Genomic DNA, 26,937 nt, shown 5'->3' with positions numbered 1-26,937 from the left:
CGTCGGTGTAACTGCCTCGTCCGCCCTGGTCGCTCCTTCGTTTTCTTTGCTGAGCCTCTTTTTAATTAGACTCATTGCTGATTCCCACGCCTTTCTGAGGTTATAGCCGCATTCTCTGTTGATGAGTCCGTCCCTGGTACGAATTTCGATAGCCTCTCTAACGACGCTGTCCCAGTACTTAAATGTCTGTGCCAAGGCCCTGGTATGTTGGTAGTCCATTTCGTGATTCAACAAAATTTCAGAGAAATTGACACACATACTTACATTATGTCATGACAACGACAAATCGGCAGTTATAACGGAAAAAACCGAAAACCTTCTCTGTGAACATATTACTTTTATATGTCTCCCATACCTTTAATTATTTCCGGTATCTGATGAAACATTTATTCTGCAGGGAAGAATGAAAGCTGAAAGCCCAGCTACATTAAAATCGCATCGAAGCTGGCACTATTCAGAATCGAGCGGTCTAACAAGGAGAGCGACCTAAACAAGCAGAAATTGAAATAAAAAAAGTGAGATCGAGGACCCACGTACAACGGGTTATACTAATCAGTTACGTCGATGATCTTTGTTCATTTAGAGATTATATGCATGGTTACAGTAGTTTTTTTGGAAATTTGTGGTAAGAACCTATGGGACGAAACTGCTCCTGTCATCGGTCCCTAAGCATACCCACTTAAACTAACTTAAACTAAATTACGCTAATGACAACACATACACACACACCCATGCTCGAGGGAATGCCCGAGGGAGGACTCGAACCTCCAGTGGGGGAGGGGGGGGGGGGGGAGCCGTGACAAGACGGCTTAGCTACAGTTGTGATATGTATGGATATATGGTAAAGTTTATATGTGCCTTAGGTTTTAAGTTTTTTATACTATTCATTTGCGCACTTTACAGTGCCTGTTTCAACACTAATAAACTTCAAGGCGAAAATTTGTAGGGTTCGGCTGTGACGTGATAATTTCATTCAAAAGGTAATGTAGGTCTTCCTAACGTTCACGTAGGCCAGAAATGTTATCAGCAAATCTTATCTCCCATGTCTGTTCGCGCCTCCAGTCACAAACCTTCAAAATTTTTTATGCTCAATAAGAAATATTCTTCCTTTTCCAAATGTATGTGGTTCTAGTCTCTTTTTCTTTGTATTGCGATAGAGATTACAGTTGCTTTTGCACAATGATCATTCTCCATTTTCATCACACGACCATACCACGTTCAATTCGTTGCTTAAACACCATCCTTATATTTGGTCATTACTTCCTTTCGCGTTTAGAGCATTTTTGATTCCCTTATTCCTTCTCTTTTGTGTCTCGATGCCGACCAAGCATATATCTTCACCTAAAATCACATTTGCAGTGCTTTCACAGTTTCTTTTCGCTGTCGTTCATTCACCAACACTCAGCTTCTGAGTACATAGGATCATTACAATTAATTTTGTATACATGGAGGCTTGTACTGATGTATTTTAATTTTGGTGGAGAATCTGGTGGATTTCAGTCCTTGAGATAATTTTGTAGGTTCCTTATTATCAACAACTGTTGTAAAATGTTTGTAAAATTTTGTGATGTAAATATACGAAATTTAGTAGTATATGTGCGTCGGTGGCATATTGATGAGTGTGTATATGTGACTTATAATATTTAACGGAATTCCCTCTGAATTTCCTCTTAAAGGTGTAATGGCAAATTTCCTTATAACAGAAATGTTTCAAAGTGTAGCCGTGAATGGCGATTAGCGCGAATGTGACAGCTGAAGTCGAGTCTCTGCTACACACAACGGGAAAAACAATACTGCCGGCAACTATAAAGAAGTGTAGATGTGAACAGTTTCCGACCTGCCCCACAGTGTCAGTGACTCGCAGAGATAACTTTAGAGGCTTTTTGTCTAGAATTATAATAATTATTTGGGTTGTGGACTAGGATCAGCCCTACTTTTTAATCGACCACCACTAATAGAATTTAACTGAAATTTACGCAGATTTTGTACATAAATATTATTCCTCTTGTACCTATTGGAAATAGATCCTTTCACTGTCAGTGACTATGAAAGTCATTTTTGTAGCGAAGACAGTATTCTCTTTCTGTAAACCCTAGATCCAAGAAACCGTTTCATCTATCCCCTTAAGAATTTCAAATGTGCAAATTTATTGACTGAGTCATCATGAAAGAATAGATTTCTCATTACTAAAGATTTGTATTGGAAATGCTGCTGTTTATTGCAGTTACGGAAAATCTGTTTCTTATAAGCCATGATCTAATGTTACACGCTTCCCTCTAGACTACAACATTTCAATTACATTACTCTTCCTTTAAAAAGCCTTATGTGTCATCTGTGAACACCTACCTTATTTGGCTACAACTCACTCACATACAACAAGAGAATTAGTTTACTAGAGTAGAGTTCTGTGGCAGATCTCCATTCCGTTTAACTCTTTTATTCTTTTCTATTTAAAAAAGAAACCAATGGTGAGCATTTCACCTAGTTCCATGGTTCCCTAACGGTCCAACATATAAATTATCATGCAACTGTACACGCAATTTATTGCATCGAGCAAGATACCTTTCTCAACATTTTCTTTACCATTTCTATGTTTAGTATTTTCCGTTGATGATTCGTTACGAAAGCCAGATTGAGTGTCTAACAGGAAGTCATGGGCACTGGTATGTGGTCCTCTTCTGCTGTATATAGCCTTATCAAAATCCTTCGGAAAGATCATATCAAGAAATTACATAATACTTTTCGATAGCTCTTCCTTCCACGTGTTTACTGAATACTTTTAATCGCACTGAGCTAAGTTCTGGACCAAAATCTCTTGTGTTACACGGACATGAGGCGCATCCTTATTGTTAAGTTCCTAAGAGCACTACATTCGAAGGAAAGAGACCTCGGTTTGAGTCCTAGTGTATTTTAATCTACGCTGAAAAATCGTCCAAAAATGGACGTAATGTCCTTGAAGGAAATTAGAAATCACTGGTTGCAAAACATGTTTTATCAACCATCTTGACTGAATTAATTTTTTAAAATGACCCATTTTTTTTAGCACGAACCATCTTCAAATCAGACTGTATCGGTTACAAGAGTACCCTGTCCACCTATCAGCAGAATTCACAGGCTACGTGGCAGGGTAGAGAGTAAACTATTTTATTCTGTGATCTAGAATGCAAATTTTGCTGACTGTTGTACATGTTACTCTTGTAATCGATACAATTAGATCTAAAGATGCCTCGTGTCGAACTGTAACTGGTCGTTTGAAAAATTAATGCTGTCAAGACAGATACTCAAAAATCTGCTGAAAAATCTTTCCCGTGCACACTATACTCCAGAGCGATTTATTCGTTCAGAATGCAAATTAGTAGTTTACCACAAAAAGTGCGGATTATGTATAACGTTCAGAAGAAAGCTGTGATGACGGAAAGTGAGATAGCTTCGTCACTGAAACAGGCATGAATACCTCAATATAAAGGTAAAGTGATTGACAACTGCTAGGAAAACCTTATGTATTTGGTTACAGATACCACTATAATTGGTATTGGGATATAAAAGATCGTATGAAAGTCTAGAAGACATGCAGACTCTTTTGTGCCTGGTACGCTAGGATAAGAATTGCCATTACTCCATGCGAACAGACAGTTCAGCTGTACGATCCTATTACGTCTTATGGTTTATCACAGAACTTGATTGTTAGAATATTGCCTGCAAAAGGGAACACACAGGGCCGAGGTCTAGCCCCCCACCCCCCACCCCTCCGTCCCAAACCCCCATCCACACTCCGTCCAGAAAGTAAGTCGTTGCTGTTTAGAATGGGACCTGACGAAACTTAGAACGACTGTCTAGTGGCGGTGACGAGATTGGGGGTCACTACGCGCTAACTCATTTTGGCGAGACTTTACACTGTGGGGAGCTCAACTCGTCTCCGCACAGCAAGTGCATTGCCCCGCAGTTCGGTCCCTGAGGTGAAGGAGCGCCGAATCACGGCGGCGCCCCCGAAACGCAGCTGTATCATCCTCTTGCGCAGAACAAACTTTGCGACTTTTCCAGCTGGATGTTGTCACCTAGTAACGTGCTCATGTGCAAAGTTCCTCCTAGGTATCTCAAGTAGACTGAAGGCACCGCCACTTCCAGAAAGTGCAGTAGGATCCGTAATGTCATAAAAGCTTAGCAAATCAACATACCTGCAACGAAAAGAGAACGAGGTAGAAAAGTACTGCAGGATTAAAAATCTGCAAATCTCTGAGTCAGTAATTTTTTAATCAGTTTGTATCAAAGGACTTTTCTCTCGTAACGGGAAGGAAGGTTAGAATTTATCATCAAGTCGATGTTCAGGAGACTGGAGACAATCGCAGCTGTGACTCTGATACGACGGGATTGTGGAGACGTTGAGCGATGTCCACTTTCCTGGAATCATCCAGGAATCTGATGTGACGCAGAAAAACAGCAAAATATAAATCAGGATGTCCGGAGGAGGAACTATATCCTGTCATGTAGAAGTGTACTGCAATATAAACACTGCAACACATGGGTTAATTGTTCCGTAATGGGTATAAAAATTTGTTTTCACTTGTTTGTGAAATAGTAATAACCTTGACAAGTAAGATATTTGGATTTGAATTTTCTCGAGAGACGTGACTAGCATTCATACAGCACAAATAATGATACATGTGCACTGTGTCAGGATTTCCGCTGACTGTATATTTTCCTTGGTTGTTATGCCGTTACCGGCTTGACTTGCATACCTGGTACAGTACTTCGTATGGCCATTATAGCTGTCAAGCTTATTTCACGAATTACTCCACCCCCCCCCCCCCCTTCTGCAAAAAATCTTATAATTTGGTCTTAAACACGGGAACGTCAATAATCATCAGTTTCAAATTTGATAACGAAACTCGCGAAGTCTAGGAGTCTTATTTGGCTTAAACAATTACACTTAGCAGCATGAATATTCAGCCACGTATACGACTCGTGCAATCCGCAGCATTATGGGTTGCAGAAATTTTTCGCGAGGAATGTAGAGATACAGGCTATTAGGTTCGCACAGTGATGTCAGGACTGATCAGTGAATTTTCTACGTTTAAGATCTGACAGTAGCCTTTTACCTTTATACTCTTAGCAGGAAGAACAATAATGTAAAAATTTGTCCGATATGAATCTGCTGGAAATTATGGTCCATCACTCGCTCTTCCGCCCAAGAGAGGCTACATCACATCATTTCACTGGCCTGAACTTAAAGACTTTGTAGTAAAATACCAGGTTATTTCACAGTTCATCATGAAACCAAACACAGTGCAAATCTGCGCAGTACATTCGGAAAACATAACAGCTCATTATAGCATTTGCCATGCCTCTCAAATACGTTGTGCTTCTAAATGTATTCGGTGATAGTCGGGATTTTCACCTTGTCAGGGGTCACTCATAAATTACATCCACCATCCTTTAATAAAATGGAAATGAGCGCTGGGTCAAATGTAGGATTCTTACATTGCCATGATGGACAAGATCTTAGCGGATGTGGTTTGTCCCAGCTTTTCTCCAGACTATTATGAAGTGGCAACTGCCTATCTCTTCCTTTATGACCGTAAAGACTGCCTGTGCACAGAAGTAATGTGTTGTTGCAAGTGAAGGGAAGGGACAGGGTTAAGCCCGGTGCCAGCACAGAGCCTCCTCTTCTCGAACAGCACTAGCGAAGGCGTCGAGGTTCGTGTCTGCGTCTCACTGCAGGGTTCGTATCAATGGTGTCACGTGCCTTCACGCCGTGGTAGGCTGTGAAGAGTTTTGAAATTTAAGTCAGGAAATAGGTCCTAATGGTAATGATTAGGAACTTTACATCAATTAGGCACCCTTGATGTCAGTATATTTTCAGTGAAAGCATATTCCACCAATACTATTCGAGTAAAAATGATTTCTGTCATACAACCGTAATATACTCGTGATGGAAACATTTAATGGAAACTCTTAGGCTGCTCAGCTCATTCCACTTTTAATTAATTATTTAGAGTCGCTACCCAACTAACCTGTAAAATCCAGTTATGAGAAAGGTAATTAATGACTGCTATGATCAACAGTAATTACGCACCCATATTGAGAAAAAACAGAATACCTTGAAGGATTAGAGATAAGACGTCCACATTCACAGGACACGCACGTCAGTATGTTCTGCAGACACGATTAGCGTTTCAGTCACCTCCGTTTGGCACGTGTCCTGTAGCCTAGTAGACACAGGTACCGCCATGGGCCCTGATAACATGCTGCATGCATGACGGGATCCACGCGCATAAGGCGCAAGTGGCGCCTTGAGGTACAGCCGTCCGTGCTGCATTCACCTGGTTCCAAAGTTCATCTGTAGTGGTTGGCATTCGGTCACAGCGCTGCACCTGTCGTTACACGATATCCCACACATTTTCGATTGGCGACAAGTCCAGTAATCTGAAGGGCTAGGGCAAAAGGCTGACATCCTGTCACGCCAAGGAGGCAAGTGTTCGTGTAGTATCATGTGGGCGTGCATTGCCTTGTTGAAAAATGGCGTCTGGGGTGCTGTGCAGAAATGGTATGGCTACGGGTCACAGAATGTTATTAACATACGTCACAGTGCCCTGGAAACGCACCGACTGTGACTTGTGGTTGTACCCAACAGCACTCCACACCATAAGGCCTTGAGTTGGCGCTGTATGTCTTCTGCGACTGCAATCAGTGTGATACCGCTCCCCCTGTCTGAGGCGAACCAAAATGCGGTCATCATTTTTAAGCAAACAGAACCTGTATTCGTCCGAAAACACTAGCTGATGCAACCAGTGACGTCGTTCCATACACGTTTGCCGTCTAACACGTTTCTGCACATTCGTCAAAGGCAGGCCGAAAAGTACACGACGCGCACGTAATGCATTCCGTAATAAACAGCGACGGACTGTCACCCCTGATAGTGTACGGTGTGTTGCACTGCTGTTCCACTGTTGCTCCAGAGCCGAGGAGGACGCAGATCTGTCCTGCAATGCCATTCGTATGTGGTGTCGACCCTCTCGTATTCTACGGCCTTCCGTGAACCAATCTGCACACACGCGTAGCACTGCCGAGACACTTCGTGCCACACGAGCAGCAGTTTCCCGGATAGATGCATCACAATCTCTCACGCCAATAATGTACCCTCTTTCAAACTCACTGATTTGACGGTACGGTTCGCACATACGTCTGCGAAGCATCCTGAACGTCTATTCAAATCACCATTTGTAGCGACAGCGAGAGCCGAATTCAACCGCATTCACATATTACCGGTTGGTGGTGTTGTGCCGTGATATCGATGTTGACCTTGAACTCGTGGGCCGACATGGTTCAAAAGGTTATCATTTCTTCAGAACACACTAATGTACATGTCCTGTGAATATGAAGAGCCAAATAAACTGGTACATCTGCCTAATATCATGTACTGCCTCCGTGAGCAGGCAGAAGTGCCGCAACACGACGTAGTATGGACTCGACTAATGTCTGAAGTACTGCTGGAGGGAATTAACACCATGAATCCTGCACGGCAGTCCATAAGTCCGTAAGAGTACGAGAGGGTGGAGATATCTTCTGCACAGCACCCTGCAAGGCATCCCAGACAAGCCAAATAATGTTCATGTTTGGGGAGTTTGGTGGCCAGCAGACGTGTTTAAACTCAGAAAAGTGTCCCTGGAGCCACTCGGTAGCAATACCTGACGTGTGGGATGTCGCATTGTGCTGCTGAAAATGCCCAAGTCGGTCGGAACGCACGATTGACATGAATGGATGCAGGTGATCAGGCAGGACGTTTACGCACGTCTCCCCTATGAGAGTGCTACCTAGACGTACCAGGGGTACCACATCACTCCAACTGCACACGTTTCACACCATTACGGAGTTTCTACCAGCTTGAAACCTCCCCTGATGGCATGTAGGGTCCATGGATTCATGAGGTTGTGTCCACACCCATACACGTGGATCCGCTCGATACAATTTGAAACGAGACTCGTCCGACAAGGCAACATGTTTCCAGTTATCAAAAGTCCGATGTCGGTGTTGACGGGCCCAGGCGAGGCGTAAAGCTTCGTGTCGTGCAGTCATCACGGGTACACTGACTACGGAGAGACCATGTCGATGATGTTTCGTTGAACGGTTCGCACGCTGACACTTGTTGATGGCCCAGCATCTGCAGAAATTTGCGGAAGGGTTGCATTTCTGTCACGTTCAACGATTCTCTTCAGTCGTCATTGTTCCCGTTCTTGCAGGATCTTCTGCCGGCAGCAGCGATGTCGATTTGACATTTTACCGGATTCCTGATATTCACGATATACTCGTGAAAGAGTCGTACGGGAAAATCCCCACTTCATCGCTACCTTGGAGATGCTGTGTCCCATATCTCGTGCGCTAACTATGACGCCACATTCAAACTCACTTAAATCTTGGTAAACTGCCTTTGTAGCAGCAGTAATCGATCTTACAACTGCGCCAGTCACTATTTGTCTTATATAGGCGTTGCCGACCGCAGCGCCGTGTTCTGCCTGTTTACGTATCTCTGTATTTGAATACACATACCTATACCAGTTTGATTGGCGCTTCAGTGTATCTATAGTCGTTCACGGTGTTCTGTTTCTTTTTCTGAAAATGAGTGTATATCCTTATGTTTCCGTAAGCTGGTCAGTTAGTGTCAAATTATTCATGAAGTATATCCTTTCAGGGTGAAAGGCAACAGGAGGTTACGTCTCGACGCAATGTAGTACATTCTGACTGAGAAACATGAAAAGAATTGGTCTACAAGAACTGTTGCGTTTAGGAAAAACGTCAGTTTGGATTACTATCGTTATTCTAACAGGGAAGAGGTTGTCTGAGAAACAGTTAAAAAGAACAGTTAACTTTTAACGTATCGATAGCATTCCAACGAAATGTACGTTGGAAACTGAGGGAATTCATGAATATAGTTCGTACAAAATGACAGTAGGATAGCATAAATTCACATGCACTATAAGTTCATACTAAAATACTGAATACTAGCCCATGATCATATAACTTCAGGTCACTAGATACATGCCTTCCATTACATTCAGGATGCATCAAAAATGAAATGAAAATAAGCCGGGAGAAGTTGAAGAATAACAATTTATTTTTTATTTTATTTAAAATACCACTCTTTACCTTGCAAGATTAGTAAGTGTACAATAATTAAGTACAAAGGCTTTTCTTTTCGCCCTCGTAATTTTTAAGCGCCATTTCATATGCAGCTATATTTAGTCTTTAAATGCCAACAGAACCTGCAATCAAATTTACATTGCGAAGTCCAGTTTTAAATTACATTTTTTTTTTTTTACAGAAAGATACAATTTCACGGTCAATTTATAGATTACCAGAAGAACTGCTATACAAGCTAACTGTGGGAAGTAGCTATTTTAAAGTTGTTACTGAAATTGTTTAATAATTTACGTAAGAGCGTCAATAGTAGAATCAAAGAAACCACATTTCATTAAAAGATGCTCCAGTTGCTTTTAACGTTGCCGTCATTGCTAATTATTTCAATACAGGATTTAAAGAAAACTAACGTTTTCATTTCAGTTACTTTATGTAACTTCAATTCATTTCAATAGAGGCGGTGACCTTAAATTGGCGACCTGAGATAAGGACAGCCAATAAAAAGAAGGAATATAATTCTTGTGTTGTATATTTAGATCGTAAAATTTCATGTTTTGGAATTGTATTATATATTCTGTTTCAAGTATCCAAACCTCTTAGAAACAATAACATCCAGCAAAGCATAAAAAGGCGAAGGAACAGAGAAAGATCAGCACAAAGAATTCAAGAAGTAACGCGAAAATAGATTACAAACTCCAGATAAGGAAACCCATATTAAGAGATAGGAATTTTTGTGCTTGGAAAATACACTGCTGGCCACCGTAAATGCAACACCCTGAAGGAAACATCCGAATCAAGTGAAATTTACACCATGGGTTTGCAGCGATGAGATATGCAACTGGTTAGAATTTCAGCGCAGACGCACATCACGCGCGCCTGTGGTGCCACCTCATAGAGCCATTTAAGGCTTGGCGATTTCGACGAGTGTGCGTTCGGCACGTGTGTTTACCTTGTGGTTGTTTCACAAGACGATCAGTTATGCCTCGTAGACAACAGCGAACATCGTTTGATGAAGTATCCGAGTTCGACAGAGGAAGGATAGTGGCTTACCGAGATTGTGGATTATCATACAGAGAAATCGCTAGTCGTGTTGGACGAAACCAAACAACTGTAATGCGGATATGTGACCGTTGGATGCAGGAGGGTGCGACGGACCGACGTGGTCGATCGCATTCACCTCGGTGCACCACTGCACGTGCTGATAGGCAAATTGTGCGCATGGCAGTGACGGATCGCTCAGTGACATCCCGAACCATAGCACAGCACATTGCGTCTGTAACGCATCATCCAGTGTCTGCGCGTACCATTCGACGCCGTTTACAGCAGAGTGGTCTGTCCGCAAGACGTCCATTGCTTCGTCTACCATTGACGCAGAACCACAGACGTCTCCGTCGCCAATGGTGTGATGACAGACGGATGTGGACGGCAGAATGGAATGACGTTGTCTTTACTGACAAGGCACGCTTCTGTCTGCAGCACCACGATAGTCGGATTCGAGTGTGGAGACACCGTGGAGAGAGGATGCTGGACAGCTGCATTATGACCGCCACACTGGTCTTGCACCGGGTATTAAGGTATGGGGCAGTATTGGATATTACTCTCGCACGCCTCTAGTACTCATTGCCGGTACTTTAAATAGCCGGCGCCACATATCCGAGGTGCTGGAGCCAGTTGTCCTTCCTTACCTTCAGGGCTCGGCAACAGCCATATTTCAACAGGATAATGCGCGACCACACGTGGAACGCATTGTCCAAAGGTTCTTCGTCAATAACCAGATTGAATTGCTTCCCTGGCCGGCTCGCTCTCCGGATCTTTCGCCGATAGAAAACATGTGGTCCATGGTTGCTCAACGAGTGACCCAGATTACATTCCCAGCTGCCACACCAGATGATCTTTGGCAACGTGTGGAAGCTGCTTGGGCTGCTGTACCCCAGGAACACATCCAACGTCTCTTTGACTCAATGCCGAGACGTGTGGCAGCGGTGATCTCCAACAATGTCGGCTACTCTGGCTACTGATTCTGGCAGGAACCACATGTCACAGACGTCTGTAAACTTAATCATTTGATACTTGGTCAACATGTTATCTACAAAATAAATTTTGTTGTGCTACCTCTTGTCTTTCTTGGTGTTGCATTTACGGTGGCCAGCAGTGTAGGATTCCCAAAATAGATATTCCTGCACCCATATCCTTTTTAGTAAGTAGTGCACAGGTACAGGTCAGCAGACTCCTGATCAACAAATCGAAGGAGCCATTTTTGCTGTGAGTAACGCAGATTGCCGAGGGAATCCGAAGAAGACATTGACTTACCATGTGCCGTGTCAGGTCCCTTTTTCTGAGCTATGTAAAGGACTAGCCACAATGATACAGAAAAGTTTTATCCATCTTGCTGAGGAACAGGAACCAATTGTAAACATCAGTACGCGTGTTCAAAATCAGATGGATGAATATTTTAATCAGTCTGTTAATGAGCGAACTTTGCTAACTAGTATACGTATCGAGAAGAAAAGGAGTGAAGATATTAAGCGTTTAGCAGAAGAGCAATCCTATCAACTTACTAGGCTGAAAGCTAGTCTAGAAAAAGACACGAATGAGTTAGAAAATTTCAAACTTGTGTGTAAAGGTTTACAAGAATCTGTAATGCAACAGAAATCCGATGTAAAACAACTGAAGGATAGCCAGTCTGAGTTACAAAATTCTTTACGACAGATACCTTCCCAAAATAACCAGATGAACGATGAGTTTGTCGCCTGGTTACAGAACAAAGATGAATAAATTATCGAGTGTCTAACTGCACAAATGGTATTAACATCGATTTTGTTTACTGGTTGCGTAGAAAAGATGCCCAACTTAATTATACATTAAAAAACGAATAGCGTACAGTAATACAAAACTCAAACGCAGATGTTATGACCATCCCAAAGAAGATAACTATGACGTCAAAACAGAATTAGTTCAAATTAAAAGTACGCTAACATGGAAACAAGGTGTGGAAGCTCACGTAAATAAGATACAATAGGAGCTATCCGCTGTACGCAATAATGCAGGCGAGCTTTTGACAGTGAGAGTCAGCAGCAACAATGAATATACATCGCTTCACCGGAACTTGAAATGTTGAATCGGGAAGTAATGCATGATCAAACCCGTATACAGACTACTCGCAGGGCGACGTGGGGTCGGCGAATGCTTTATTTACAATATCGATGCAAGAAAGTTTTCTAAAGCATCGTCAATTACGTGTTTACATACCAGATAAGAAAGGAGGGCCTCATCCAATAATTTTCGTAAAGAGTTTCCGATGGGTGCTGGCCAGATCATGGACAAACACTCAGATGATAGAATATTTGGTTTGACATTTTATGGGTGCTGTGGTTTTCTGGGCATCGGAAACAATAGATTCGGCGTCCTTAGACAAGAATGTTCGTCGCTTCTAGGTCTTCGAATTGATGCGGATGAAAGAACAAGAACGATCACTCTCATCGAAACATGCCGCCGTTCTGCAGAACTTCCATGATACATTCCAAATGGTGGAAGGCAGGAAGGTGGTTTCGTTACTAAGAAACAAAGATATGATCCTTTCTCCTCGTTGCAACGTAGAAAGACGTTTTACTTCGTCAAGAAGAAAGTTTTCTAATAACGTTCATGTTTGCGAGATGTATTAGTCACAGATGTTCCTTTGTATTCAAAATGAGTGCGTTGAAAGGATCAGTATGCAGGATACTTCTTCATCACGCAGTGAAAAGGGAAAGACTGGTAATTACAAAATGGAGTTTTGCATTTGATGCTTCATCTCAAGAAAAAGATTCACCGTTACTTAATGACACACTAGATTCAGGAATTTGTTGCTTGAAACACTATTTACTTTAATTCGTTTCAGGATAAATCAAAAGGTCATTGTTGGTGATGGCACTCAAGCAGTCTTATAACTCTCACTGAATGGAAGGGATAGAGATTTAACGCGATTTTCCTGGTTTCGTGTCGAGGAGAGAGAAGATGCAATTTAGCAAACTACAAATGACGTCGTTATTTATAGATTTACTCGTTTACCTTTTGGCCTCACATGCAATCCAATTATCTTATCTGCAATGCTATGTGATTTGACAACAAGGTTTAAAGGTACTTATGTTATTGAGGCGGAACTTATAGATAAAAGCAGTTTCATGAAAGACTTTGCCGCCAGCAGCGAGAACGACAACACAGTAACATCCGTATGCTATCAGGTGACAGGTCTGTTGTAACAAGTAAAACTTCTAATGGAAAAATCTACTTCAATTTGTAACATACTAAAGGGCATATGAAAACGGAAGGGCGATCAGTTAAAGAAAATACTACAGTCCTAGGCTCGACTGCGACACGGAGTCAGATTCAGTGCTCTTCGATGACTGTCTCATTACCAATAAGTTACAAGATGGACTCACAACTAAACTCAGTTACTGCACACTACAGCGAAATTTTATTTTCCTCTTGGCATTTTTTACTGATAACTGTGACAGGAAAAATCCTCTTTCAAGATACATGCTCTAAACGCATACATTTGGGACGAGATCTTGCGTCCAGACGTAGTTCCCAGATGGAAGTTTTGGACATCACAACTCATTCATGTACAGTCATTCAGAGTACCTAGACGGATTGACTTGAACAGTACAAAACCTCAAACTTCACAAATTCAAGTGTTTTGTGATGCTTCACACAGGGCAAACAAAGCAGTGCTGGACATTCTAAAATCCGACACCAAAAATAAATTTTCCCCTTTGGTTGTGAGTAAAAACGGAGTTCCTCCTATCAGAAGGGTAACGCTTCCGCAGCTTGATTTACTAGCTGCTCTACTGGGTTCACACCTTTTAGGATGTATGTGCCAGGCTTCTGGATTTGACATCGAAGGCCAGCCGCTGTGGCCGAGTGGTTCGAGGCGCTTCAGTCCGGAACCACGCGGCTGCTACGGTCGCAGGTTCGAAACCTGCCTCGGGCATGAATGTGTGTGATGTCCTTAGGTTAGTTAGGTTTAAGTAGTTCTAAGTCTAGGGACTGATGACCTCAGATGTTAAGTGTTTAGAGCCATTTGAACAATCTGATACCGTAAACCCAATAATGCGGAGCGATTCCAAGGTGGAAGCTGGCTGGATACGAAGCGATCGACATATAGATTGAACAGTAGGGGTGATGGACTACATTCCAATCTTATTATATTTTTAATAGGAGCACTTGGTTCTTGGTATTCCAGTCTTATTGCTCCATCTTGTTTTCTTTACAGATTGTTTATCACCCGTCTTTCCCTGTAGCTCACTCCTGTTTTTCCTGGAATTTCAAAGAACTTTCACTACCTTATTTTGTCGAACGCTTTTGTTAGGTCGACGATTATTATGAGCGTCCTTTGATGCTTCTTCAACCCTGCTTCCATAAAAACACACAAAACAAGAGATTGAAAGCTGATGTCAGGCGTTCCCTATTACTTTCTCATGGAACTCACTTGGGGGTTGGGGAGGGGGGGGGGGGGCAAGGTTCGCCTCAATACCTGTACCCCTCCCACCATTCTCCAGCCTCACTGTTTCTTCTAGAGAGTAATTCATTTTCAATGATGTCTGAAACTAGCTCAGAGCTTTCCATAGTCATTTTTCAAGTTTCCTTTCTCCTGTCAACAACCATAAACATACGTGTATAGAATATGTATCTTGAAAGAGGATTTTTCCTGTTATGGTTGTCAGTAAAAAATGCCAAGAGGATAATAAAATCGTAAAAAGCCATGTGTCTGTCAAGTTTGGCTGAAATTGCAGTCTGTGTTGCAAAGGTATCGTGGAAAACACACACACACACACACACACACACACACACACACAGGGAAACGCGCTCTCGCACGCGCATGCACATGCGTATATACGTTCAGTGCTACTTCGGTTATCTGGCTCTCATTAATCTGCGCGTTATTAGGCCGAGTCTCCTGTTAATCAGGATGGTTGTTTTCTAAGTGCTGTACTGTAAAATACTCGTTTCTCTGGAAGTAATAACGACAACAGTCGATGAAAATAATATCTGAACTTCAGTTCAGACTACTGCCAAACACAGATTCTGGCAGGATGTCAGTGTTGTACAGTACTGTACTGCTCCCTCTTGTAGCGAGTCTAAGATGGCATGAACGAGAAAGAAATTGCTGGTATTTAAAGACATAAATATCCTCTGCGTAGGACGGAAGTGAATAAATATTGGAAAACATTTTTTGAGTTGGGACTTCCTCGGTGTCAGGCTGGAAGAATAATCTATGACAAGCTATTCTTTAAGTCAACTGCCGCAACTTGCACACTGAATGTCGACCCTTCGGAGTTCCTTGAACCATTTCTAAACGTTCTGCGATGATTGGAGATAAGTACTAATGACGTAAACCACTGACTGACATGACCATTTCTAAGACAATATAACCATTGTTCACTCGTCTTCAGTCAACGACAATAGTGATGACTGATTAAGTGACGAAGTTGGCGGTCCGTCTGAAGACATCATGATACAAACAGAAGTAATAACGCAGTGGGACACTTTTGTATTTGTTGTGGTCTTCAGTCCAAAGACTGGTTTGATGCAGCTCTTCATGCTGCTCTATCCTGTGCACGCCTCGTCATCTCCGAGTAGCTACTGCACCCTGTATTCTTCTGAATCTGCTTTGTGCATTCATCTCTTGGTCTGCCTCTACGATTTTTACCCTCCACGCTTCCCTCCAGCACTAAATTGGTAATCCCTTGATGCCTCAGAACGTGTTCTACCAGTAGATCCTGTTTTCCAGTCAAGTTGTGACACAAATTTCCCTTATCCTCAATTCTATTCAGTACCTCCTCATTAATTACGTGTTTTACCCATCTAATCTTCAACAATCCTTTGTTGTACCACATTTCAAAAGCTTCTATTCTCTTGTTGTCTATAGTGTTTATCGGCCTTGTTTCACTTCCGTACATGGCTACACTCCATACAAATACTTTCACAAAAGACTTCCTGCACTTAAATCTATACTTACAGTTAACGTATTTCTGTTCTTCAGAAACGCTTTCCTAGTCATCGACAGTCTACATTTTATATCCTCTCTACTTCGACCATCATCAGTTATTTTACCGCCCAAATAGTAAAACTCATGTACTGCTTTAAGTGTCTCATTTACTAATGTAATTTCCTCAGCACCAGCTGATTTAATTCGACTACTATCCATTACCTCGTTTTGCATTTGCCGATGTTCGTCTTACATCCTCCTCTCACAGATACTGTCCGTTCCTTTCAACTGTTCCTTTGCTGTCTCTGAGAGAATCACGTCATCGTCAACCCTCAAGGTTTTTATTTCTTCTTCCTGGATTTTAATTCCTACTCGAAATTTTTGTTTTGTTTCCTTCATTGCTTCCTCAATATACAGATATACACATCTGCGCCTGGAAATGTCTTACAATCTCTGTCTTTCGATTATATAATCAGTCTGAAACACTTCAGTGTCTCCAGGTCTCCTCCACATATAAAACCTTCTTTTATGATTCTTAAACCAAGTGTTAGCGATGATTAAGTTACTCTCTGTGCAAAATTCTACCAGACAGCCTACTGTTTCATTCCTTATCCCTAGTCCATATTCACCTACTGATTTTCTTTCTCTTCCTTTTCCTACTGTCGAATTCCAGTCCCCCATGACTACTAAATTTTCGTCTCCCTTAACTATGTGAATAATTTCTTTTATGTCATCACACATTTCTTTAATCTCTTCATCAACTGCGGAGCCAGTTGGCAAATAAACTTGTACTACAGTGGTAGGCGTGGGCTTCGTGTCTGTCTTGGCTACAATAATGCGTTCACTATGCTCTTCGTAGTAGCTTATCCGCGTTCCTATATTTATTCATTATTTAACCAGTCCTGCATTACTCCTTTGATTTGGTATTTATAACCCTGTATTCATCTGATCAGAAGTCCTATTCCTTCTTCCACCGAGCTTCACTTATTTATACTATATCTAACTTCAGCCTATCCATTTACCTTTTTAAGTTTTCTAACCTACCTGCCCCATTAAGGGATCTGACATCCCACGCTCCGATCCGTAGAACAGCTTTGTTTCTCCTGATAACGACGTCCTCCTGAGCAGTCCCAGCCCGGTGATCCGAATGGTGGACTATTTTACCTCCGCAATGTTTTACCCAAGGGGACGCCATCATCATTGAACCATACAGTAAAGCCGCATGAACTCGAGAAAAATTATGGCTGTAGTTTCCCCTTGCTTTCAGTCGTTCACAGTACCACCACAACGACGCTGTTTTGGTTTATGTTACAAGCCCATTTCACTCAATCATCTAGCCTGTGGCCCCTGCAACTACTGAAAAGGTTGCTGCACCTCTTCAACGATGTTTTATTCGTAGCGCAAAAAGGAAACAATTTCTTCGAAACTAAGGAGGTGAAATGTCGACTTGGTCGTACAATACATAAGCGGTGTACGAATCTGGCTCAAATCTAACGTACTGCTTGTTTCACTGTAAGAAATGTTGTTGAATTTCTGGTATGTGCTCAAAGTTCATGTGAAAATAAAGTATAATTTTTTCTGAATTACCGGATTATCTGGATTTTGCATAATCCGGTTGACACACGGTCTCATTTAATGCAGTTATTCGAGGTTCCGCAGTACTTATACGACCCCCTCATCCAATCAGTTTTAGGATTCGCAAATATCTATGTCACACTCCGCAAGCCACCTAAAGGTGCATGTCAGAGGGCACTTCAGGTACCACTAACTGGTCCCCCTCTTCGCTGTTCCACTCGCAAATGGCTCGTGGGTGAGCGCCTGTATTAGCTCTAATTTCTCGAATTTTCTCTTCGTGATCATTCTTCGAGATGCGAATGGGAGGGAGTAATATGATTTCCCATTCCTCCCGGAAAGTACTCTCTCGAAATTTCAATAGTAAATCTACCCGTGATGCACGATGCCTTTCTTTTAATGTGTGACGCTGGAGTTCGTTAGGCATCTCTCTAACGCTCTCGCCCCGACTAAACGATCCCGAGAGGAAGCTTGCCGCTCTTCGGTGGGTCTTCCGCATCTCTGTCGGTACCACTCGGTAAGGATCCCACACAGAGGAACATTACTCAAGAATTCGGTCGAACAAGCGCCTTGTACGTCGCTTCCTTCGTGAATGAGACACGTTCCCTTAAGATTCCTCCCATGAATCTCAGTATGGTATCGCTGTGCTTTAAGTGGTTATTCCACTTAATGTCGCTCTGAATAGTTACTCCTAGATGTTTTACGACAGGTAGCGTTTCCAGCAGTTTCTCATCAATAGCATAGTTGTACAGTAGTGACTTTCTTTTCCTTTGTATGCGGAACGTGTTACATTTATTTATGTTCAGGGTCACATGCAGGTCCTGCACCCCTGATCATCAGCCCTCTGCGGGTCACTCTGCAAATAGACACTGTCTCCTGGCACTGCTACATTCTGACAGACAACCGCATAATTTGCGAACAGTCTTAAAGAGCTTCCGACGCTTTCTACCTCATCATCTACATACACTGTAAACAGTAAAGGTCCTATCACACTTCCCTGCGGTGCTCCGGAAATTACATTTTTGTCTGACGATAATGTTCCATTAAGAGAGACGTACTGAGTGGCATCTGCTAGGATGTCTTGTCTTGAATACAGTCGCAAACCTAGTCTGACACTTGAGAAGCTAGTAATTTTTTTCACTAAACGGCATTGCGGAATGGTGTCAGATCCTTCCTGAAATCAATGAACGCTGCATCTACCTGTGAGCCGTTATCTACACCGCTATGGATCTTAAGGGGAACAGAGCGGACAGAGTTTCGCAAGGCCTCTGTTTGCGGAATTTATGTTGGCGTTTATAGAGGGGATTACTTTTTGGCTCTCCAAAAACTTCATAACCCTTGAGTATAAAACATATTCCATAATTCTCCAACAGACTGACGTCAGCCATATAGGTCTATAATTATGCGCACGTGTTCTACGACCGTTCTTGAAAACAGACATCATCTAAGCTTTTTCAATGCTTGAAATGAGGGACCGTATTACTATCTTCCGCAGTGAAACAATTTTGCAATACTGAATTCAGTATTTCGGTATTCTCCCTGTTATCTTCTGTTTCGGTGCCAATATGGTCTCTGAGTAAATGAGTAGATGATTTCTAACCTCTCATTGCTTTTGCTTAAGTCTAAAACCTCTAAAGGTTTTTACTCAGATCGGTTGACAAAATTTTACTTTTGAGGTCATTGAATGCCTCACATTAATTTTTGTTTCATTCAGGTTTTTTTTTGTTTGTCACATAGGTCTTGACTTCCCTTGAATCAGATCGGATAACGCTAGACGTAGACAGTTGGGGTAATGTAATTCCGTCCCTTGAATGAGACGGTTGGCGACAGAAAGGGCATTCAGCCTCCCTCCGCCATTAACACCACCAAATTAAATAATGATCATGGAATCTCGATGATGATACGGGATAGAGACTACAAAGAAAAGTGTTCGTTGACACATTTATAGACACACATGTATCCATCTATACAATTTATAACCTTCTGTGTTGCTGAAAAGATATTTTTATGACTAAATTGTCTTATGAAACTGATTCTGGAACAGTATTTTGTGAACTTCTGTAGTAAGTATTCTGAGGCTTGGACTTGTAGGCATTCACCCTAAACATGAACGAAACATGTTCCCATTGTAATAGGTACGTCTGCGAAGGCAAACGCTAGCAATATATTCCAATTCGGGCCGGGCATAACAACGGGATTTTTCCGGGGTTCGTATCTCGGGCTCTATTGGCGATAAAAGGGTAGGGTCAGGTGTTTTAGGTATCCCTTGGGCTAGAGACCATTTATAAGCCCAACGGAAGTATCGCCTTACACTAATCACCCTCAGTACAGGGTCAAAGTTTCCATATTGCACACTTCCTCCAGATTAAGCAAATGGAGCAAATCGTTTGATTCTTCTAACATCGTGTCATCTACTGTGCGTCGTAAGGGGCTTATAGAGGCACCAGTTATCAACTCATGCGCGGTTACCGAGAATCCCCCGCTGTCAACAGCGTATGTCTAACTATCGAAACACAGCAAATGGCAAACATTTTAACCGTATTTTCTCAAAGCGTTTATCTAGAAGTGCATCCTTTTGTTCCCAAAATTTTTATCCGTTATCAAGAAACACCTCAAAAACATGATTTTTGGGTACCATAACTGAGCCACAGAGTCTATGACCTGAAGACTTCCTTGGTATCTTCAACCGTTTCAGAAACATAGAGTTTAAAATTATCTTACTTCTAGGGGAAAAACTCAATGTGAGGCGAAAACGTGGTTTATAAAAATGAATGGAGAAATATGGTGTAAAGTGTCTCCATTATCTTTAGAAGGGTTCTGGGAACCACATATTGTACACTCCTGGAAATTGAAATAAGAACACCGTGAATTCATTGTCCCAGGAAGGGGAAACTTTATTGACACATTCCTGGGGTCAGATACATCACATGATTACACTGACAGAACCACAGGCACGTAGACACAGGCAACAGAGCATGCACAATGGTGGCACTAGTACAGTGTATATCCACCTTTCGCAGCAATGCAGGCTGCTATTCTCCCATGGAGACGATCGTAGAGATGCTGGATGTAGTCCTGTGGAACGGCTTGCCATGCCATTTCCACCTGGCGCCTCAGTTGGACCAGCGTTCGTGCTGGACGTGCAGACCGCGTGAGACGACGCTTCATCCAGTCCCAAACATGCTCAATGGGGGACAGATCCGGAGATCTTGCTGGCCAGGGTAGTTGACTTACGCCTTCTAGAGCACGTTGGGTGGCACGGGATACATGCGGACGTGCATTGTCCTGTTGGAACAGCAAGTTCCCTTGCCGGTCTAGGAATGGTAGAACGATGGGTTCGATGACGGTTTGGATGTACCGTGCACTATTCAGTGTCCCCTCGACGATCACCAGTGGTGTACGGCCAGTGTAGGAGATCGCTCCCCACACCATGATGCCGGGTGTTGGCCCTGTGTGCCTCGGTCGTATGCAGTCCTGATTGTGGCGCTCACCTGCACGGCCCCAAACACGCATACGACCATCATTGGCACCAAGGCAGAAGCGACTCTCATCGCTGAAGACGACACGTCTCCATTCGTCCCTGCATTCACGCCTGTCGCGACATCACTGGAGGCGGGCTGCACGATGTTGGGGCGTGAGCGGAAGACGGCCTAACGGTGTGTGGGACCGTAGCCCAGCTTCATGGAGACGGTTGCGAATGGTCCTCGCCGATACCCCAGGAGCAACAGTGTCCCTAATTTGCTGGGAAGTGGCGGTGCGGTCCCCTACGGCACTGCGTAGGATCCTACGGTCTTGGCGTGCATCCGTGCGTCGCTGCGGTCCGGTCCCAGGTCGACGGGCACGTGCACCTTCCGCCGACCACTGGCGACAACATCGATGTACTGTGGAGACCTCACGCCCCACGTGTTGAGCAATTCGGCGGTACGTCCACCCGGCCTCCCGCATGCCCACTATACGCCCTCGCTCAAAGTCCGTCAACTGCACATACGGTTCACGTCCACGCTGTCGCGGCATGCTACCAGTGTTAAAGACTGCGATGGAGCTCCGTATGCCACGGCAAACTGGCTGACACTGACGGCGGCGGTGCACAAATGCTGCGCAGCTAGCGCCATTCGACGGCCAACACCGCGGTTCCTGGTGTGTCCGCTGTGCCGTGCGTGTGATCATTGCTTGTACAGCCCTCTCGCAGTGTCCGGAGCAAGTATGGTGGGTCTGACACACCGGTGTCAATGTGTTCTTTTTTCCATTTCCAGGAGTGTAGTACTGAAGCACAAGCGAAATTTCTATGCTCGTAAAATCTGGTGCGAAGTGTAAAATTAGTTTAGCATTATTTAAATTCGACGTGAGTAAACTATCAAAAGATTACTGACCCACAAAGTTCTTTTCGTATGAGTAACATGCCCTGCTGTAGCAGTGAACAGACGGGAACCAACGGATTAGTACTCCTATTGGAGTACAAAAAAGGCGAATATTCTACTGTATAAAAGACTGTCTGAAATGTAGGGCACCAGCTGCATCATTATAAGTTCATTACCACCTTTAAAAATCTTCCCAAAAATTTTGGCATGCGAACATACTCGCGCATTTTTATGATGTGAGAAAAGGAGACCTGGCAACGGCCTTGCCGCAGTGGTTACACCGGTTCCCGTGAGATCACCGAAGTTAAGCGCTGTCGGGCGTTGTCGGCACTTGGATGGGTGACCATCCGATCCGCCATGCGCTGTTGCCATTTTTCGGGGTGTACTCAGCCTCGTGATGCCAATAGAGGAGCTACTCGACCGAATAGTAGCGGTTTCGGTCAAGAATACCATCATAACGACTGGGAGAGCGTGGGGTCAGCACACGCCCCTCCTATCTGCATCCTCCACGGAGGATGACACGGCAGTCGGATCGTCCCGGTAGGCCACCCGTGGCCTGAAGACGGAGTGAGTGAGAAATGGAGACAGTGGTAGCGGGAAAGAGAACGAAATAAATACTGGAAGATACTAGACAGTGGTTGCGTTACAGGGAGTCCGAAGCAGAGAGCAGCAGTTTGAGGGAAAGAGAAGGGACACAGTAGGAGTGGAACATAGTCGTCAGTGACAGAGTAGTGCTAGGGGCAGAGTTACAAAGAGGAAGAGATAGGGACAGTGAAAAGAGACAGCAGCATTGGGGAGGAATGAAAGAGGCTGTAGCAGTAAGAGAAGGCAAGAGGGAGACAGTGATAGTGAGAGAGACAAAAAGAGGTAATGACAATTAGTTGGGGTGAATGAGTGAGTGAGTATGGGCAACTGGGAGTAGAGGGGTATCAGCGACTTACAGCTATCGACTAGTGGTTGTCAGCGAGTTACAGCTAGGAGAGCATCAGCGACTGAGAGGTGAGCTGAATAATGTTAAAAAGAGCGCGAATACGTTCGAATGCCAAAATTTTTGGCAACTGACAGCCCACTTTGCAGCCAGAGTCTTTTAAACAGGAGCATATTCATCTCTGTTGTGCACCGATAGGATCATTTTTTCCGCTGGTTCCGCTGTTCATTTTGGCGACGGATCCGCTGTGCAGAGGAGTTACCTTGACGATGCCGATGACGATGTACTCGAGCCCCGGCCGGTCCGAGTAGTAGTGCAGCACGAGCGCGCCGTCCTCGGGCCGCTCCGTGCAGCGGAACGACGGCGCCCTCATGCCCGGGTACAGCGTGCCCAGGTGGTCGTGCAGCGCGTCCAGGTTCTGCCGGCAAGGGGAACGTGTCACTCCAAACGTCTCTAACAGAACGTAATTATACACTCCTGGAAATGGAAAAAAGAACACATTGACACCGGTGTGTCAGACCCACCATACTTGCTCTGGACACTGCGAGAGGGCTGTACAAGCACTGATCACACGCATGGCACAGCGGACACACCAGGAACCGCGGTGTTGGCCGTCGAATGGCACTAGCTGCGCAGCATTTGTGCACCGCCGCCGTCAGTGTCAGCCAGTTTGCCGTGGCATACGGAGCTCCATCGCAGTCTTTAACACTGGTAGCATGCCGCGACAGCGTGGACGTGAACCGTATGTGCAGTTGACGGACTTTGAGCGAGGGCATATAGTGGGCATGCGGAAGGCCGGGTGGACGTACCGCCGAATTGCTCAACACGTGGGGCGTGAGGTCTCCACAGTACATCGATGTTGTCGCCAGTGGTCGGCGGAAGGTGCAAGTGCCCGTCGACCTGGGACCGGACCGCAGCGACGCACGGATGCACGCCAAGACCGTAGGATCCTACGCAGTGCCGTAGGGGACCGCACCGCCACTTCCCAGCAAATTAGGGACACTGTTGCTCCTGGGGTATCGGCGAGGACCATTCGCAACCGTCTCCATGAAGCTGGGCTACGGTCCCGCACACCGTTAGGACGTCTTCCGCTCACGCCCCAACATCGTGCAGCCCGCCTCCAGTGGTGTCGCGACAGGCGTGAATGTAGGGACGAATGGTGACGTGTCGTCTTCAGCGATGAGAGTCGCTTCTGCCTTGGTGCCAATGGTGGTCGTATGCGCGTTTGGCGCCGTGCAGGTGAACGCCACATTCAGGACTGCATACGACCGAGGCACACAGGGCCAACACCCGGCATCATGGTGTGGGCAGCGATCTCCTACACTGGCCGTACACCACTGGTGATCGTCGAGGGGACACTGAATAGTGCACGGTACATCCAAACCGTCATCGAACCCATCGTTCTGCCATTCCTAGACCGGCAAGGGAACTTGCTGTTCCAACAGGACAATGCACGTCCGCATGTATCCCGTGCCACCCAACGTGCTCTAGAAGGTGTAAGTCAACTACCCTGGCCAGCAAGATCTCCGGATCTGTCCCCCATTGAGCATGTTTGGGACTGGATGAAGCGTCGTCTCACGCGGTCTGCACGTCCAGCACGAACGCTGGTCCAACTGAGGCGCCAGGTGGAAATGGCATGGCAAGCCGTTCCACAGGACTACATCCAGCATCTCTAGGATCGTCTCCATGGGAGAATAGCAGCCCGCATTGCTGCGAAAGGTGGATATACACTGTACTAGTGCATGCTCTGTTGCCTGCGTCTATGTGCCTGTGGTTCTGTCAGTGTGATCATGTGATGTATCTGACCCCAGGAATGTGTCAATAAAGTTTCCCCTTCCTGGGACAATGAATTCACGGTGTTCTTATTTCAATTTCCAGGAGTGTACGTGTGCGGAAACAGCGCCTGCCTCCTCTCTCAGTGAGTCTGTATTTCGAGAAGTTATTTTTGCTAATGTATGTACGTCAGTTTGAGGTATGACAATGGCTGGAAGACACAGCAACGATTGAACAGCAAGTTTTATGTGATCTAGCAAAACAGCAAGTTTTCTCTGTAGCAACTCAAGTACGACGAACCGAATTAAAAAAAAAAAAAAAAGAAAGAAAACGAACATGGCTTGGGTGAAGGGTGCGGAGAGCCTTAGTGCAGCTGATAATATCTATGTTGGATCCTGCACTCAGCGGCTCACACACATCGAGAGGAAGTTGGCTGAAAATACGACAAATACATGGAAAGTAGTATGAGTCGTGAAGCCTGACATCATCAGGAAGGAGACACTGGTTTTAATGGAATATACGAAAATTAAAGTAAAAAATAACCCTGGTTATATTATATGTACTCGTTGTTGATAGCAATAAAATGAGACTAGCCCAGTTAGACTAGTAATACGTTCCTATTCCAAGAATAACGGAACTGTATCACAAACGCATATAATGGATGACAGATGCAATTTTACTTTATACAGGGTGGTCCATTGATAGTGACTAGGCCAAATATCTCACGAAATAAGCATCAAACGAAAAAACTACAAGGAACGAAACTCGTCTACCTTGAAGGGGGAAACCAGATGGCCCTATGGTAGGCCCGCTACATGGCGGTGCCATAGGTCAAACGGATATCAACTGCGTTTTTAAAAATAGGAACCCCCATTTTATTACATATTCATGTAGTACGCAAACAAATATGAATGTTTTAGTTGGACCACTTTTTTCGCTTTGTGATAGATAGCGCTGTGATAGTGACAAACGTTTAAGTACGTGATATCACCTAACATTCCGGCAGTCCGGACGGTACTTGCTTCGTGATACAATACCCGTGTTAAAATGGACCGTTTACCAATTGCGGAAAAGGTCGATATCGCGTTGATGTATGTCTATTGTGATCAAAATGCCCAACGAGCGAGTGCTATATATGCTGCTCGGTATTCCGGACGACATCATCCAAGTGTCCGGAACGTTCGCCGGATAGTTATGTTATTTAACGAAACAGGAAGTGTTGAGCCACATGTGAAACGTCAACCACGACCTGCAACAAATGATGATGCCCAAGTAGGTCTTTCAGCTGCTGTCGTGGCTAATCCGCAATTCAGTAGCAGAAAAACTGCGCGAGAATCGGGAATCTCAAAAACGTCGGTGTTGATAATGCTACAACATCGATTGCACCCATACCATATTTCTATGCACCATGAATTGCATGGCGACGACTTTGAAGGTCGGGTACAGTTCTGCCACTGGGCACAAGGGCAATTACGCGACGATGACAGATTTTTTGCACGCTTTCTATTTAGCGACGAAGCGTCATTCACCAACAGCGGTAACGTAAACAGGCATAATATGCACTATTGGGCAACGTAAAATCCATGATGGCTGCGACAAGTGGAACATCAGCGACCTTGGCGGGTTAATGTATGGTGTTGTATTATGGAAGGATAATTGGCCCCCATTTTATCGATGGCAATCTAAATGGTACAATGTATGCTGATGTCCTACGTAATGTTGTACCGATGTTACTACAAGATGTTTCACTGCATGACAATGGCTGGAAGGCACAACAATGATTGAACAGCAAGTTTTATGTGATAAAGCAAAACCTGATGGATGTCCGGCACATAGCTCGCATGCGTTGAAGCAGTATTGAATAGCATATTTCACGACAGGTGGATTGGTCGTCGAAGCACCTTACCATGGCCCGCACGTTCACCGGATCTGACGTCCCCGGATTTCTTTCTGTGGTGAAAGTTAAAAGACATTTGCTATCGTGATCCACTGACAACGCCTGACAACATGCATCAGCGCATTGTCAATGCATGTGGGAACATTACGGAAGGCAAACTACTCGCTGTTGAGAGGAATGTCGTTACACGTATTGCCAAATGCATTGAGGTTGACGGACATCATTTTGAGCATTTATTGCATTAATGTGGTATTTACAGGTAATCACGCTGTAACAGCATGCTCTCCAGAAATGATAAGTTCACAAAGGT

General features: G+C 44.2%; 1 protein-coding gene across 1 annotated transcript in view; it reads right to left on the bottom strand.

The window, feature by feature from the left end:
* The window catches only part of LOC124622123 (guanylate cyclase soluble subunit beta-1), a 218,084-nt gene that overhangs the window by 126,364 nt on the left and 64,783 nt on the right, over positions 1–26,937 (bottom strand). Inside the window, exon 5 of the mRNA XM_047147736.1 lies at positions 23,220–23,375. Coding sequence (XP_047003692.1) covers positions 23,220–23,375 — 156 coding nt within the window. The remainder of the gene's footprint in view (positions 1–23,219; positions 23,376–26,937) is intronic.

The sequence above is a fragment of the Schistocerca americana genome, chromosome 7, assembly GCF_021461395.2.
Source record: "Schistocerca americana isolate TAMUIC-IGC-003095 chromosome 7, iqSchAmer2.1, whole genome shotgun sequence".
In the NCBI taxonomy this organism is placed as follows: Eukaryota; Metazoa; Arthropoda; class Insecta; order Orthoptera; family Acrididae; genus Schistocerca; species Schistocerca americana.
This window is presented reverse-complemented; position numbering and strand designations above follow the sequence as displayed.